The following is a 17062-nucleotide window of genomic DNA, read 5'->3' on the forward strand; positions in this document are numbered from 1 at the left end:
GAACCCAGAAGGTAGAGGTTGCAGTGAGCCAGGATTGCACCACTGCACTCCAGCCTGGGTGACAGAGTAAGACTCTCTCTAAAAATAATAATAATAAAATAAAAATAAAGTGTCTTGAGGGATGTCTTTGTTCTGGGCGACCATAAGAAGCTACCTAAAATACTTAGTGATCATCTATAGGAGATTCGTTAAATAAAGTATATAGTACATCGTTCTATGCATTGACCAAAAACGGATATGTAGCAATAAATTTATTACATGGAAAGTTGCCTGCAAGATATTGTTAAGTGAAAAAGCAGGTCACAAAACAATACACATGGTACTTTTGATATGCATTAAAAATGCATTGATGGGCCCGGGAGTGGTGGCTCATGCCTGTAATCCTGTGCTTTGGGAGGCCGAGGAGGGAGGATCACTTGACGCCAGAAGTTCAAGATCAGCCTTGGTAATATAGTGAGACCCCCATCTCTGCAAAAATAAAAATTACCTGGGCATGGTGGCGTGCACCTGTGATCTCAGCTACTTGGGAGACTGAGGATGGCTTGAGCCCAGGAGTCCGAAGTTACAGTGAGTTATGGTTGTGTCACTGAACTCCAGCCTGGGTGACAAAGCAAGACTCTATCTCAAAAAAAAAAAAAAAAAAAAAGGAAAAAGGAAAAAGTCTGGAAAGCTCTATGCTAGAATGTTAACTGTGGTTTTACTTTGGTGGATGAAACTGTTGGTGATTTTCACTGTTTGTTTTCCCATTCTGACTATCTGATTTTTTTTTTTTTTTGCTCTGAGCATGTTCATAAGCATTAAAAAACATTAAATTGTTTCCACTTTTAAAAAACACCCCCAAATTCATACATTCATACGAATTCAGACAATTCAACATGAAAAATTAATCTATTTTAGGATTTTCTTTATATGTGATAGAAAGACCAAGGATTAGTCAAATACCACCCAGAGGAAATAAATCATGTTCCTTTATCAAACATGATATATGTCAGCCACAGTGCTGAATGGTGGAAAGATAAGGACACAGTCCTTATCTTTAGGGATCTCACAATCTATAACAAGGTGACATATGTATAAACTAAATAGCAGTAATACACTTATAGTAAGTGTAATACCAAACATGTAAATTAGGTGTAGTAGAGGCACAAAGATGAAATTGTTTTGTAAGAGACATTCAAATAGTATCTTAAAAGACTTAGGAGAATGCAAAGGGAGTGCATTCTAGCAAAGAGAAACAGAGTGTTCCAAGGCATGGAGGCATGAAATAGCACAGTATGTACTGAGTGTGGTCTAGCTACATATCATTTGAAATAACTTACCTGGATATGGAAATTAACAGATTTTCTTTAAAATATCCGTAGTTTGTTTGTTTGTTTGGTTGGTTTTTTTGAGACAGGGTCTTGCTCTGTCGCCCGGGCTGGAGAGCAGTGGTGTAATCACAACTCACTGCAGCCTTGACCTCCTGGGCTCAAGCGATCCTCCCACCTCAGCCTCCTGAGTACCTGGGACTACAGGCACATGACATCATGCCTGGCTGATTAAAAAAAAAAAAATTTTTTTTTTTTTTTTTTTGAGACAGAGTTTTTTGCTCGTCAGCCAGGCTGGAGTGCAACAGTGCAATCTCAGCTCACTGCAACCTCCACCTCCTGGGTTCAAGCAATTCTCCTGCCTCAGCCTCCAGAGTAGCTGGGATTATAGGCGCCTGCCACCACGCCCAGCTAATTTTTTTTTGTATTTTGAGATGGGATTTCACCATGTTGTTCAGGCTGGTCTTGAACTCCTGACCTCAGGTGATCCACCCGCCTTGGCCTCCCAAAGTTGTTTTTTGTTTTTGAGATGGAGTCTTGTTCTGTCACCAGGCTGGAGTGCAGTTGCGCCATCTCAGCTCACTGCAACCTCTGCCTCCGGGGTTCAAGAGATTCCCCTTCCTCAGTCTCCCAAGTAGCTGGGATTACAGGCACGCACCACCACGCCTGGCTAATTTTTTGTATTTTAGTAGAGATGGTGTTTCACCATGTTGGCCAAGACGGTCTCGATCTCCTGAACTTGTGATCCTCCCGCCTTGGACTCCCAAAGTGCTGGGATTACAGGCATGAGCCACCACGCCCGGCCAAAAAAATTTTTTTTAATAGAGATGGGGTCTCACTGTGTTGCCCAGGCTAGTCTTGAACTCCTGGCCTCAAGTGGTCCTCCCGCCTCAACCTCCCAAAGTGTTGGCATTACAGGCATGAACCACTGTGCCCAGTTAAATATCAGTAATTTGTTTTATTTTCATTTTTTGAGACATGGTCTCACTCCCATCGCCAAAGCTGGAGTACAGTGGTGTGATCATGGCTCACTGCAGCCTCATCCTCTTGCTCAAATGATCCTCCCACCTCAGCCTCCCAAGTAGCTGGGACCATAGGCATGGGCCACCATGACCAGCTAATTTTTGTATATTTTGTAGAGATGGGTTTTACTGTGTTGCTCAGGCTGGTCTCCTGGTTTCAAGCAATCTGCCTGCTTTGGAGTAATTTTTAATATGGATTTAAAATAATCCCATCAATGCTCAGATGCCAAAAGAAAGCATTGTGCACACCAATATGTTAATAAGGATCAGTATTTCAAAGTTACTACATCGCCCTGCTACAAAATATGGTGTTTTGCAACTGCTGGCTTCTGTTCTGGCCTTGGATGCAATGGGCTTCTTCTCTGGGATACCGACAAATCAAAACATAGCACCTGAACAGGAGCATGAGGTGAGCTCAATCCATCATGGTGTTTACTTGATAGATATCAGGAATTGCACTACTGAAAACAACACAAACAACATGCTGAAACTAACAGATTCAGTGAAAAACTACGTAGGTTAAAAAAGCTTCCACTTAAAGCTCAGACAATGGATACACACGAGGATCTGCTTAAAAAGCAGTAGATGACACATGACCAGCTCTGCTCACAGCTGTGTCTTCTGCCTGAAAGTCAGCACAGGAGGATTTATTGTGATGCCACACTAGCATCTGCAGCAGGTGCTGAGGAATGAAAAAAAAAAAACTACATAAATAAAGGTTCGGAAAATTACAAGGTGGCCATCTGAAACTAGCCCCACATAAAGTCCCACTGCATCAAATGGGGCCATATTTAATTGGGTCGCTCTTCAGAACAATATCTAGCAGAGAAAGCCACCATGAGCTAGAAGATTAGATGAACTGCAGGGCAGAGAACAAAAAATAGGGCAGAAACCTTGGGTTTTCTGCCAAGTGTAGAAAAAATACATTGCAGCAGACTGTGCAGAGGCATGACCATCTTTTCATTGCTTGCCAAGAATCTAAGTATGGTTTTTTAAAATTACAATGGAAATAGAAGCAAATGTTAAGGAACAAGAACCACTATATTTTGAAAAGATAGGTGAGAAGTGATGACTAATCAGTCAAAAAATATTTGAATCCCTACTATGTGCCCATTAATTCACTCAGTACATATCTGCTTAATATCATTAACTGCCAACTGAGAAAATAAAAGTGAAAAATCTGTGCTTTCCAGAGTTTACAGCTAACTGGAGAGTCAAGTCAAACCAATGTGAAAGACTTGAGTAGCAGTGCAAGGCAGTATTATACTCTGATTATTGCCAAAATGATGCAGACAATAAATGTAGATAATATACGCAATGATGTAGACAATAATCGCAAAATTCAGATGAAAAATATGTGAGCTGAGCTGGAATTTGGAAGAAGCTCTCAGAGGGTGAGGATTTATGCTGGATCTTGAAGAAAGCTTGTATTCTCATCCTATGTCTGCCTTTGACTGGTAGAATAGAATAATTTTTTTTTTTTTGAGACCGAGTCTTGCTCTGTCACCAGGCTGGAGTGCAGTGGCACAATCTCAGCCCACTGCAACCTCTGCCTCCTGGGTTCAAGCGATTCTCCTGCTTCAGGCTCCTGAGTAGCTGGGACTACAGGCGCGCACCACCATGCCCAGCTAATTTTTGTATTTTTAGTAGAGACAGGGTTTCACCATGTTGGCCAGGATGGTCTCGATATCTTGACCTCCTGATCCACCTGCCTCAGCCTCCCAAAGTGCTAGGATTACAGGCGTGAGCCACCACGCCTGGCCAAATAGAATAATTTTAAATCGCAATACTTCTCTGGATTTTTATCTTCATCTATTAAATAGGAGTTTTAGACTAGGTAATCTCTAAATTCCCTTCCTGTTCTAAAATTCCATAATTCAAGGATATAAAGAAAAAAAGAATGAAATGAATAAGAGAGTATTTTAAAACTGTTTTAGGCTGGGCACGATGGCTCACGCCTGTAAATCCCAATGCTTTGGGAGGCCGAGGCGGGAGGACTGCTTGAGCCCAGGAGTTTGAGACCAGCCTGGGCAACATAGAAAGACACCGTCTCTACAAAAAATTTAAAAATTAGCCAGGTGTGGTTGTGTGTGTCTGTAGTCCCCACCTACTTGGGAGGCTGAAGCAGGAGTATTGCTTGAGCCAGGGAGGTCGAGGCTGCCGTGAGCCATGATTGTGTCACTGATCTCCAGCCTGGGTGACAGAGTGAGACACTGTCTCAAAAAAAAAGTTTCAGATAAATGGAAAAGAAAGAAGTGAGCAGACATTGGAGAAGGGGAAAAAAAAGCCTAATGGTGTGGTGTCAAAACAAAATCACAGCCTACCTCATACTATCTTATAATGCGGTCCTGCAGAAAAACATCTACCAGCTGGGTGTGGTGGCTCACGCCTGTAATCCCAAAACTTTGGGAGGCCAAGGCGGGTGGATCACGATGTTGGGAGATCAAGACCATCATGGCCAACATGGTGAAACCCCGTCTCTACTAAAAATACAAAAAATTAGTTGGGCATGGTGGTGCGTGTCTGTAGTCCCAGCTACTCAGGAGGCTAAGGCAGGAGAATCGCTTGAACCCAGGAGGCAGAGGTTGCAATGAGCCGAGATTGTGCCACTGCACTCCAGCCTGGGCAACAGAGCAAGACTCCATCTCAAAAAAAAAAAATCTACCAAAAGTCCACTGTAGAGTCAGCAAAATAAACTGCTACAATAGAAAACTAGAGGACATCATGCAGGCACAGTAAGATAGTGGTCGCTTCCATCACTTGGGAGCAGCAGGGCATGGGAGCTGTTGAAAAATGTTTTCAAGGAGGAAACTGAATACAGTGTTCCCCTGGTTGGGCACTGGTAAAGGAGGAAGAGACTGGAAGCTTCAGGAGGACCTTTCTATTTCTGCTGTATCCTCCGCACTTCCTCTCACCTACAACACTATAGATTGTCACATGGCAGGCACACAGTAAATATTTGAGTAATTAATTAATTTGTTAATTACTTAATGCATGCACCATGATATAAATCCTTGAACAAAGCAGGCTTCCAATAACAATGCCATGATGATGAATTTTTTAAAATTTCACTGAAAAGTATTACTCAGCTGGACACAGTGGCTCACATCTGTAATCCCAGCCCTTTGGTAGGCTGAGACAGGAGGATTGCTTACGGCCAGGAGTTCAAGACCAGCTTGGGCAATATAGTGAGATCCTGTCTTTACAAAAAAATATTTTTTTAAATTAGCTTGGGAGGCTGAGGCAGGAGGATCGCTTGAGTCTAAGAGTTCGAGGCTGAAGTGAGCTATGACTGCACCACTGCAGTACAGCCTGAGTGACAGAGTGAGACCCTGTTTCAAAAAAAGCCAACAAAAAAATTACTGTTACAACTTCAAATTATATTAATAGTATAGTTTTGATTGTGTACCTATGTGAGAAATTTGTATCATTTTTATTAAGAATGAATTCTTGAATAACTGACAGTGAAAGAACAAAGTTAGAGAAGCATTCCAAAGGGCCAGAGACATAATATATCCTGGGAAACAGGATTATCCTAGAGCTAGGGCATAAGTGATATGAAGAAAAAATAAGGCTATGGAGGCTGGTAGAGGTGGGGTTATAGTCTTATAAAAAATGTTGTCCTGGACGGGCGCAGTGGCTCACGCCTGTAATCGCAGCACTTTGCAGGCTGAGGCGGGCGGATCACGAGGTCAGAAGATCGAGACCATCCTGGCTAACATGGTGAAACCCTGTCTCTACTAAAAATACCAAAAATTAGCTGGGCGTGGTGGCGGGCGCCTGTAGTCCCAGCTACTCGGGAGGCTGAGGCAGGAGAATGGGGTGAACCCAGGAGGCGGGGCTTGCAGTGAGCCGAGATTGCACCATTGCACTCCAGCCTGGGCAACAGAGCGAGACTCTGTCTCCAAAAAAAAAAAAAAAAAAAAGTGGTCCTATAGGCCCAAGGGCCCAAGATTACCAACTTTTTTTTTTTTTTTTTTTTGAGACAGAGAGTCGCTCTTGTTGCCCAGGCTGGAGTGCAGTGATGCGATCTCGGCTCATGGCAACCTCCGCCTCCCAGGTTCAAGCGATTCTCCTGCCTTAGCCTCCCAAGTAGCTGGGATTACAGGCATGCACCACCATGCCTGGCTAATTTTTTTTTTTTTTTCTTTTCCGAGACAGAGTCTCGCTCTGTCGCCCAGGCTGGAGTGCAGTGGCGCAAGCTCGGCTCACTACAAGCTCTGCCTCCCAGGTTCACGCCATTCTCCTGCCTCAGCCTCCCGAGTAGCTGGGACTACAGGCGCCCGCCACCATGCCCGGCTAATTTTTTAAAAAATATTTTTAGTAGAGACCGGGTTTCACCGTGTTAGTCAGGATGGTCTTGATCTCCTGATCTCGTGATCCTCCCGCCTCGGCCTCCCAAAGTGTTGGGATTACAGGCAGGAGCCACCGCGCCCAGCCGCTAATTTTGTATTTTAGTAGAGACGGGGTTTCTCCATATTGTTAAGGTTGGTCTCGAACTCCTGACCTCAGGTGATCCGCCCACCTTGCCCTCCCAAGGTGCTGGGATTACAGGCGCGAGTCACCGTACCCGGCCTCTAACCTTTTATTTTTTTAGAGATGAGTCTCACTATGTTGCCCAGGCTGGAGTGCAGTGGCTAATCACAGTGACGATCATAGAGCACTGCAGTGTTCAACTCCTAGGCTCTGGCCATCCTTCTGCCTCAGGCTCCCAAGTAGCTGGGACTATAGGCAGTGACAGCTTTTGATTCTACAGACTTTTTTTTTCTTTTTTTGAGACGGAGTCTCGCTCTGTCTCCAGGCCAGAGTGCAGTGGCGTGATCTCAGCTCACTGCAACCTCCGCCTCCTGGGTTCAAGCTATTCTCCTGCCTCAGCCTCCTGAGTAGCTGGGACTACAGGTACATGCTACCACGCCCAGCTAATTTTGTATTTTGAGTAGAGATGGGGTTTCACAGTGTTAGCCAGGATGGTCTTGATCTCTTGACCTTGTGATACACCTGCCTCGGCCTCCCAAAGTGCTGGGATTACAGGTGTGAGCCACCGCACCCAGCTCAAACTTCTTTTTTAATGTCAAAAACTGTACAGATTACCATGTGATAGTAATTATAAATTTAGTATATATTGATTTTTTTTTTTTTTTGAGACGAAGTTTGCTCTTGTTGCCCAGGCTGGAGCGCAATGGCGCGATCTCAGCTTACTGTAACCTCTGCCTCTCAGGTTCAAGCAATTCTCCTGCCTCAGCCTCCTGAGTAGCTGGGATTACAGGTGCCTGCCACCATACCCGGCTAAATTTTATATTTTTAGTAGAGATGGGGTTTCACCATGTTGACCAGGCTGGTCTTGAACGCCTGACCTCAGGTGGTCCACCTGCCTCAGGCCTCCCAAAGTGCTGGGATTACAGGCGTGAGCCATCGCGCCCGGCCAGTATCTACTGATTTTAAAAATACACAATGAAAAAGGTTAAAGTGGATTCACTAGTAATTTTACTTAGTTTTTTTTTAGAGACAGGGTCTTGCTCTGTCTCTTATGCTAAAGTGCAGTGGCTTGATCACGGCCCACTGCAGCCTCAAACTCCTGGGCTCAAGGGATCCTCCCAACTCAGCCTCCCAAGTAACTGGGAGTACAGGCATACACCATCACACTCCGCTAATTTTTAAATTGTTTTGTAGAGATGGGGTCTTGCTATGTTGCTTAGACTGGTCTCCAACTCCCTGCCTTAAGTGATCCTCCCACCTCGGCTTCCCAAAGTGTTGGGATTACAGGCATGAGCCACTTCGCCCTGCTATTTCTTTTGAGACAGGATCTTGCCCTGTTACCCAAGCTGGAGTGCAGTAGTGTGGTCAAGGTTCACTGCAGCCTTGAACTCCTGGACTCAAGAGATCCACCAACCTCAGCCTCCCAAGTAGCTGGGACTACAGCCATGTGCTACCATACCTGGCTAATTTTTAAAATTTGTTGGTAGAGATGGGGTCTTGCTATGTTGCCCAGACCAGTCTTGAACTCCTGGCCTCAAGTGATCCTCCTGCCTTGGTGCTCCAAAGTGCTGCTATCACAGGCATGAGCCACCATAACCAGCTCAATTTTAAGTAAAATTTTATTCAACACAATTTCAAACTCTTTTTTAAAGTAATGAGATTTTGTAGACATTAATTTTTCTGTACATGGACAAAAGTTAGTGAAAATATAGTGAACATTTATGACCTCCTACAAACTGAGAACCACTGCTGTAATAGTAGCCAGAGTAGCAACATTTACTGAATACTTGATAAGTGCCCGTTCTAAACACTGTATACTTATTAATTAATAAAACAACCATGTGAGATAGGCTTTATTATTATCCTCACAGATTTCAGAGTTGTTTTTTGGTTTTGGGTTGTCTCTTTGTACCTTTCTTCTCTTTTCCTTTACTAAAGATCTGAATTTTCAACTGGGGACACTGCTGCTCTGCTGTAGCACTGTATTTCCTTGCCTCCTTAATGTCTACGATGACTCTGTGACTAAATGAAAAATGAGTAGAAATGTGTATTTGGAGAAGTCTTCTTAAAAATTGGGGGAGGGTGTACCCTTCCTCTTTTTTTTTTTTTTTTTTTTTGAGACATTCTCGCTCTGTCACCAGGCTGGAGTGCAGTGGCTCGATCTTGGCTCACTGCAACCTCTGCCTCCTGGGTTCAAGAGATTCTCCTGCCTCAGTCTTCTGAGTAGCTGGGACTACAGGCGTGTGCCACCACACCCAGCCAATTTTTGTATTTTTAGTACAGACAGGGTTTCACCATGCTGGCCAGGATGGTCTCCATCTCTTGACCTTGTGATCCGCCCGCCTCGGCCTCCCAAAGTGCTGGAATTACAGGCGTGAGCCACTGTGCCTGGCCCTTTTTTGTTTTTTGAGACAGTATCTTGCTCTGTGGCCCAGGCTGGGCAGTCCTTCTCCCTCAGTCTCCCAAACAGCTTGAACTACAGGTGTGTACCACCACCCCTGCTTTTTAAATTTTTTTGTAGAGACAAGGTCTTACTATGTTGCCCAGGCTGGTCTCAAACTCCTGAGCTCAAGCAATCCTCCTGCCTCAGCCTCCCAAAGTGCTGGGATTCCAAGCATGAGACACCATGCCTGGCCCTTTCTGGTTCCTGCATCAAGAATGTCATAGCTGGAAGTGAACATGAGGGCAACACTGTAGGGATGATTGAACAGTGAACTCAAAGGAGCCTGCCGTGTCAATCCTGAATGGCCGGCTTCTGGATTTATGTGTGAGAGAAGAAAATCCTATCTTGTTTATTTTTATTTATTTATTTTCCTGTTACATGGCACCAAACTTAATCCTAACTGATTTGCCATTTTGGAAACAAGAAAACTAAGGTTAAGTACCTTGCCCGATGTTACAAAATTAGTAAAAGTGAAGAGACGACTTTCAGCCCATGAATTCTTACTCCAGAGCCCACCTTACTCTTACAGTATATTGCCTCATGCTACACAACTATAGGAAATGGATTTGTCGTAGGGAAATAACACATGTGTTCTGTTGACCAGTATTGGATGGGGGGCTGGGGTATTTCCTTTATGAAGCAGCCCTCTTTAGCTGAGGCAATTCTGAAGGTGGCTGACTGATCACTGAGAGGTGTCTGCTGACAGCACTCCCAGCAGCTGGGGGAATATGTCATTCATTCCTGAAGAGGGATCTGGGTGGCACACCACAGCATCCATTACCCATGCATGATATCATACTCCCTTCCTGTGCCTGTGGCTGAACTATAAATCGACTACAGTTTGCTTTATCAATAAGTCCGGATATATTTTCCTAATCTTTTTTAAATGCACCAATCCAGGCATTGTTTGTTTGCTTGTTTCTGAGACGGAGTCTTGCTCTGTCGCCCAGGTTGGAGTGCAGTGGCACTATCTCGGTTCACTGAAACCTCTGCCACCCAGGTTCAAGCGATTCTCCTGCCTCAGCCTCCCGAGTAGCTGGGATAACAGGCGCCCGTCACCATGCCCAGCTGATTTTTGTATTTATAGTAGAGACGGGGTTTCACCATGTTGGCCAGGCAGGTCTCGAACTCCTGACCTTGTGATCCACTCGCCTCAGCCTCCCAAAGTGTTGGGATTACAGGCGTGAGCCATCACGCCCAGCCCAGGCATTGTTACTAATTGATTGCAGTTTGGCCTTTCCCTTTCGTTATCCAAAACCTGGTTGGTGTGGGAGTATAAAGGCCTGAGCCCTTCCAACCCAGGACAATTCTGAAGGGTCACCACAGCTTCAGAGTTCTACGTGGAGCTGGCCGAAGCTTTCACTGAAACTTCCCAGCAGCCCAACTTCACCCTCTGCTCATCCTGTTTTCCTCTCTTTCTTTCCCTTCCCTTCTGCAGGTGGTGATCTCAAGAACACTCCCTAAAAAAACCTCCTATTACTAATCTCCATCTCATAGTCTGTTTTCTGGATAACCCAACCCATGACACCATGGCTTTATTAACACATTAACTGTTCCTAATTGGAAGGAAAGTACTTAATACATCTCAAGAAAAAGAAAACTCAGTTGTAATTAAGATTATTTATTTTGGTCTACCCAATACACTGTTTCATAGTAACATACTGCCCACTGGCCAGAGAGGAGTGTCCTATGCTGGGCCAATCATAAAATTTCACCTTCCTGAACACAGTAATGGGTACAAGGGGTGGGCACATGACCAGCCTTGGACAATCAAAATCCTTCCCTGAGGATTTTTGTACTGAAATCTAGAAGACAAACCTCCCTTTCTTCTCAGATCAGAGAAATGTCAAGATATTACTCTATGGATGCTGGGGCCATATTTGCTGCCTACAAGGAAAAGGACCATCTGAAGTAGTGAATAAAGCCAAGCAGAGGGGAGAAACAGAAAGAGTTAGAGGTCCTGGAAGCATCAAATCCCCTGTAGGTACTCCAGTTCCTACTGCTACACCAATAGTAGTACTGTGAACTATCCTAGTATCATTCTAATAATTTTTTTCTTTTTCTGTTTTGAGACGGAGTCTCGCTGTCACTCAGGCTGGCGTGCAGTGGTGCGATCTTGGCTCACTGCAACCTCCACCTCCTGGGTTCAAGCAATTCTCCTGCCTCAGCCTCCCGAGTAGCTGGGATTACAGGCGTGTGCCACCACACCTGGCTAATTTTTGTATTTTTAATAGAGATGGCGTTTCACCATGTTGGCCAGGCTGGTCTCAAGCTCCTGACCTCGTGATCTGCCTGCCTCAGCCTCCCAAAGTGCTGGGATTACAGGCATGAGCCACCACACCCGGCCATAATTTCTTTTCTTAAGCTAGTTTTAAGTTAGGTTTTTTTGATTAGCAATAGAAGAAATCTTGCCTACATATCTGTGCATTTCTTATTTCTATGAGCTGCCATCTTCTCTAACCTAGTCCTACCAAATGTCCAAAATATTGAGGAATAAACTATAAAATAATCCACTTTTCTACCCAATTCCAGCATGTCAAACTTTTTATGGGTCAAAATATACTGAAGACAATGTACGTGAAATTGTGTTGTGGGCTTAAGAAAGGGGGTCAGAAGGATTATGTTAAGAGAAATACATGACATAATTTTTGCCTTTATTTATTTATTTTTGAGACAGAGTCTCGCTTTGTCACCAGGCTGGAGTGCAGTGGTGCGGTCTCGGCTCACTGCAACCTCCACCTCCTGGGTTCAAGTGATTCTCCTGCTTCAGCCTCCTGAGTAGCTGGGACCACAGGTGCATGCCCCCATGCCTAGCTAATTTTTGTATTTTTAGTAAATATGGGGTTTCACCATGTTGGCCAAGATGGTCTCAATCTCTTGACCTCATGATCCGCCCACCTCGGCCTCCCAAAGTGCTGGGATTACAGGCGTGAGCCACTGCGCCCGGCCGATTTTTGCCTTTAAAGATGACTTCATCCAAACACAAAATTCCTACACCTGCTACCCTATAACAGATGCTTATCCCCAAACTAAATCTATATAATTATTTAATTAATGTATTTATTCTTGACACAGGGTCTCACTCCATCACCCAGGCTGGAGTGCACTGGTGCGATCACAGCTCACCAAACCTCCACCTCTCAGACTCAAATGATCCTCCCACCTCATCCTCCTGAGTAGCTGGGACACCTGGCCTCCCAATTAAACCTTAAAACATTATATGTTGGCCGGGTGCGGCGGTTCACGCCTGTAATCCCAGCACTTTGTGAGGCCGAGGTGGGTGGATCACGAGGTCAGGAGTTTGAGACCAGCTTGGCTAGCATGGTGAAACCCCCATCTCTACTAAAAAAAAACAAAACAAAAAAATACAAAAAATTAGCCGGGCATGGTGGCATGCGCCTGTAATCCCAGCTACTTGGGAGGCTGAGGCAGGAAAACTGCTTGAACCCAGGAGGCAGAGGTTGCAGTGAGGTGAGATCATGCCACTGCATTCCAGCCTGGGTGAGAGTGAGACTCCATCTCCCCTCAAAAAAAAAAAAAGAAAAGAAAAGAAAGAAAAAAAACCCCATTATTTGTCTATGACTGGCCGGGCATGGTGGTTCATGCCTTAATCCCAGCACTTTGGGAGGCCCAGGCAGCAGGATTACCTGAACTCAGGAGTTCAGAATCAGCCTGGGCAACATGCCAAAACCCTGTCTGTACAAAAAATACAAAAATTAGCTGCACGTGGGGCGGGCACCTGTAGTCCTAGCTACTTCCGGGATCGAGGCCGGAGGATCACTTGAGCTGGGGAGGTCAAGACTGCAGCGAGCTGAGATCCGAAATCGAGCCACTGCACTCCAGCCTGGGTGACAGGGCAAGACCCCATCTTTTAAAAAACAAAATAAAACAAACAAAAAAACCACAAGAAACATTATTTATCTATGATTACACTGCCTTTACAGTTATATCATATTTATGTCTATACTTGATAACATATTCTAAAAGACAGGAATGGACTTTTTAAAAATAATTTTTTAGCAGCTTTAGATCTACAGAAAAATTGTGAAAATAGTAGAGTTCCCATATATCCCACACCGTTTCCCCTGCATTAGTATGGTGCATTTGTCACAATTAATGAATCAGTACTGATATATTATTATTAACTAACATCCATACTTTATTCAGATTTCCTTAGTTTTTACCTAATGTCCTTTTCGTGTTCCAGGATCCCAACCAGGATACATTTAATCATCATGTCTCCTTAAGCTTCTCTTGGCCATGAAAGATTTTCCAATTTTCCTTGCTTTTGATGACCTTGACAAGTTTGACGAATACTGGTCAAGTATTTTTTAAAATGTCCTTCCACTGAGATTTGTCTGATGTTTTTCTCATGAGTAGACTAGGGTTATGAGTCTTTGTGAAGAAGACCACACAGAGTGCTACAATCATCATATTGTATCACCAATACATACTATCGACAGGACATCACTGTTGATGTTAACTTTGATTACCTGGTTTAAGGAATTGACTTTTACCTTAATTTGTTTAATGTCTAACTCAGAACTACATATGGGAGGGCACTTAAACACTGTCTTAATATCTGGTTTGTATTCAGTAGCAGGAACAGCTTGATGAGACAACCATCAAAATGGAAAAAAAAATCTTCTGGGGAAGAGTGGAAAGAGGATTGGTCATCTCGGCCATTTACTACATAATTGACTTTCGGCAAGTTACCTCTGCACCTGTAAAATGGAATAATGGTACCCAATAGTTCTATTAAACATCTGTTGAGGAAATGTATGTGTATGTGTTTTGTACAACATTTATACTTTTAGATTTGCCTATGTAAAAATGAAAACACTCGTGGGAACAGTAAATCTTAAGTAGTTAACATAACTTTATAGAATAATTTTTTTTTCTTTTCAGACGGAGTCTCACTCTGTTGCCCAAGGTGGGGTGCAATGGCACGATCTCGGCTCACTGCAACCTCTGCCTCACCGATTCAAGTGATTCTCCTGCCTCAGCCTCCCGAGTAGCTGGGGCTACAGGGGTGAGCCACCGCGCCCGGCCTAGAATAATTTTCGATTGCTGGTTGAGCAGAGCAAGGCCAATATGAGTTGACGAAAGCAGAGATGGAAAGGCTCTTTATAGTTAATGATTTCTCATTTTTGCTTTGCTTCCTTTTGCCAAAGTCGGCTTGTCATCTGAGAGTGGAGAGGATTTGTTAGATCTTATGAAGCCAGAGCTCACTTCTGATGTGAACCAAGTATTAATAATTTTGGTGGTGGTTTTCTGTACTGCATCTGAGAGAGTAATCATTGTTCTTTGAAGATGCAATAATTATACGCTACTACGGGACTTAGGGAAATAATTTTTGAGGATAGGAAGCACAGAATAATCATTCAAAGATGACAAGTCTTCCTGCCTCAAAATCGTATCACTCTGATTCGAATAAAAAATACCAAGGTTTTTCCTTCTTGAGGTTTTATACTCATGGAAGTTCTTCAACCTGAGGTCTGAAAAATAAGGCAACCCCATCCTCTCCTTAAACAGGTTACAGCCAGTACCTTTTTATTTTTCTACGCACGGACAAAATAATTATGCAAAAAAACCCAAAAGAGGCAGGTTTTTTTTTTTTGCACTACTGAAATTCACACTTAACATATAAACAGTCTGCTATATGCAGACAGCAATGGTGTTTAGAGTTCAATGATCTGGATTCAAGCCTATTTAAAACCAGATAAGAGAAAGTTCCCAAACATCTATGTGTCTTGGATTCTTCATCTGTAAAATTGCGTTGTTGAGAAGATAATATGAGACTAGGCGCGCAAAACAATTTGTTAGAGCTATTATTTCTAACCCAGAATGTGTTCGCTGGCAGTAACAGTGCATTAGTTACGATTCATCGAGGGCAGCTTCTGGACTTTCTGTTTGGAAGCCCAGCTGAGGCAAAAGCAGCAGTGCGTTTAAAAATTGGAGCTCGCCACATTCTGAAATTCTTTCGGTTCGTGAAAGCAGTAACCTAGGAAACGAGACTGGCACCACCCCTTTCAGTCCTAAAGCTTGGTTTCTCCCGCTTTTCTCCATTATGTTTAGGGCATCGCTATTTTACGGTCTTTTTGTTTTTTCTTTCCACATCATTAGCACAAAAGAGAAATTCCCCTTCTACAGAAGCAAGTACAAAACCTTTCTACTCGCCCCTTTTTGGCAGCAGCTCACCTACTATTTTTTTCTATTCCGCGGTCGCAGCCCCAGACGTCCTCAAAGACAAATATTTTCGCGAGGGCCAGTGTAGGGCAGGAACTCCCCAGGCCTTGAATCAAGGGAATCCAGTAGATAACAACAGAAAGGACTCCGACCCAGGTACCTGAGACATCTGAGACCGCCAAAATTAACACAACACCCTACGCGACAGAGAAAACTCTGGGCGGGGAGAGAGAGAGAGCGCGAGCGAGAGAGAGAGAGCAAGCGAGAGAGAGAGAGCGAGAGCGAGCGAGCGAGAGAGAGAGAGAGCAAGCGAGAGAGAGAGAGCGAGAGCGAGCGAGAGAGAACCCGGAGACAGAGACGAGAGAGAGAGAGAGAGAGCGCGAGCGAGCGAGCGAGAGAGAGAGAGAGAGCAAGCGAGAGAGAGAGAGCGAGAGCGAGCGAGCGAGAGAGAACCCGGAGACAGAGACGAGAGAGAGCGAGAGCGAGCGAGCGAGCGAGAGAGAACCCGGAGACAGAGACGAGAGAGAGAGAGCGAGAGCGAGCGAGCGAGAGAGAACCCGGAGACAGAGACGAGAGAGAGAGAGAGAGAGAGAGAGAGAGAGAGAGAGAGAGAGAGAGAGAGAGAGAGAGAGAGAGAGACGAGAGGAAGCAACGTTCTCGCGACAAGAGGGGTGTCGACGGAAACTCGGAAATGGTCCCCTAGACGACCAGGCCCCAGCTAGTGGGTGGGGCCAGGGTACATCCGCCCCTTTCCGGTTTTTTTTCCCCGCCTCCCAACCGTGAGGTGTTGGGTTTGGGGGACGCTGGCAGCTGGGTTCTCCCGGTTCCCTTGGGCAGGTGCAGGGTCGGGTTCAAAGCCTCCGGAACGCGTTTTGGCCTGATTTGAGGAGGGGGGCGGGGAGGGACCTGCGGCTTGCGGCCCCGCCCCCTTCTCCGGCTCGCAGCCGACCGATAAGCCCGCCTCCTCCCTCGGCCGGTCCTGGGGCCGTGTCCGCCGGGCAACTCCAGCCGAGGCCTGGGCTTCTGCCTGCAGGTGTCTGCGGCGAGGCCCCTAGGGTACAGCCCGATTTGGCCCCATGGTGGGTTTCGGGGCCAACCGGCGGGCTGGCCGCCTGCCCTCTCTCGTGCTGGTGGTGCTGCTGGTGGTGATCGTCGTCCTCGCCTTCAACTACTGGAGCATCTCCTCCCGCCACGTCCTGCTTCAGGAGGAGGTGGCCGAGCTGCAGGGCCAGGTCCAGCGCACCGAAGTGGCCCGCGGGCGGCTGGAAAAGCGCAATTCGGACCTCTTGCTGTTGGTGGACACGCACAAGAAACAGATCGACCAGAAGGAGGCCGACTACGGTCGCCTCAGCAGCCGGCTGCAGGCCAGAGAGGGCCTCGGGAAGAGATGCGAGGATGACAAGGTAAGGACGACCCCTTTCTCTTCAACCCCCATGGTTTCTTTTCTCTCCGGGGTCTGGGGCGGGATGTTAATCCGCTAGCTGTTGTCTTATCCCTTCCAGTATTTCAGTCCTGAAGGCTCCTTTCACCCCCAACAACCCTGTTTCTGTCAGACTTTTCCCAGTTTATCAGTGCCACGTTCTCTGGTCCCTGCCAGAAAAAAATGACTGTAAATTCTGGTTCTC

The 17062-nt window shown here is 45.3% G+C and overlaps 2 protein-coding genes across 3 annotated transcripts in view; one reads left to right on the plus strand and one right to left on the minus strand.

Moving 5' to 3' along the window:
- The window catches only part of FRMD5 (FERM domain containing 5), a 417439-nt gene extending 401858 nt beyond the window's left edge, over positions 1-15581 (minus strand). Inside the window, exon 1 of the mRNA XM_063596611.1 lies at positions 15450-15581. The gene's annotated coding sequence lies outside the window, so the exon portion shown is untranslated. The remainder of the gene's footprint in view (positions 1-15449) is intronic.
- The window catches only part of GOLM2 (golgi membrane protein 2), a 128242-nt gene continuing 123661 nt past the window's right edge, over positions 12482-17062 (plus strand). The window contains exon 1 of one of the 2 annotated variants that reach the window (XM_003811381.5): positions 12482-16840. In XM_003811381.5, coding sequence (XP_003811429.1) covers positions 16514-16840 — 327 coding nt within the window. In that variant the 5' untranslated portion in view covers positions 12482-16513. The remainder of the gene's footprint in view (positions 16841-17062) is intronic. The other variant, XM_003811380.5, reaches the window with a different exon arrangement.

This window comes from Pan paniscus, chromosome 16, assembly GCF_029289425.2.
Source record: "Pan paniscus chromosome 16, NHGRI_mPanPan1-v2.0_pri, whole genome shotgun sequence".
In the NCBI taxonomy this organism is placed as follows: Eukaryota; Metazoa; Chordata; class Mammalia; order Primates; family Hominidae; genus Pan; species Pan paniscus.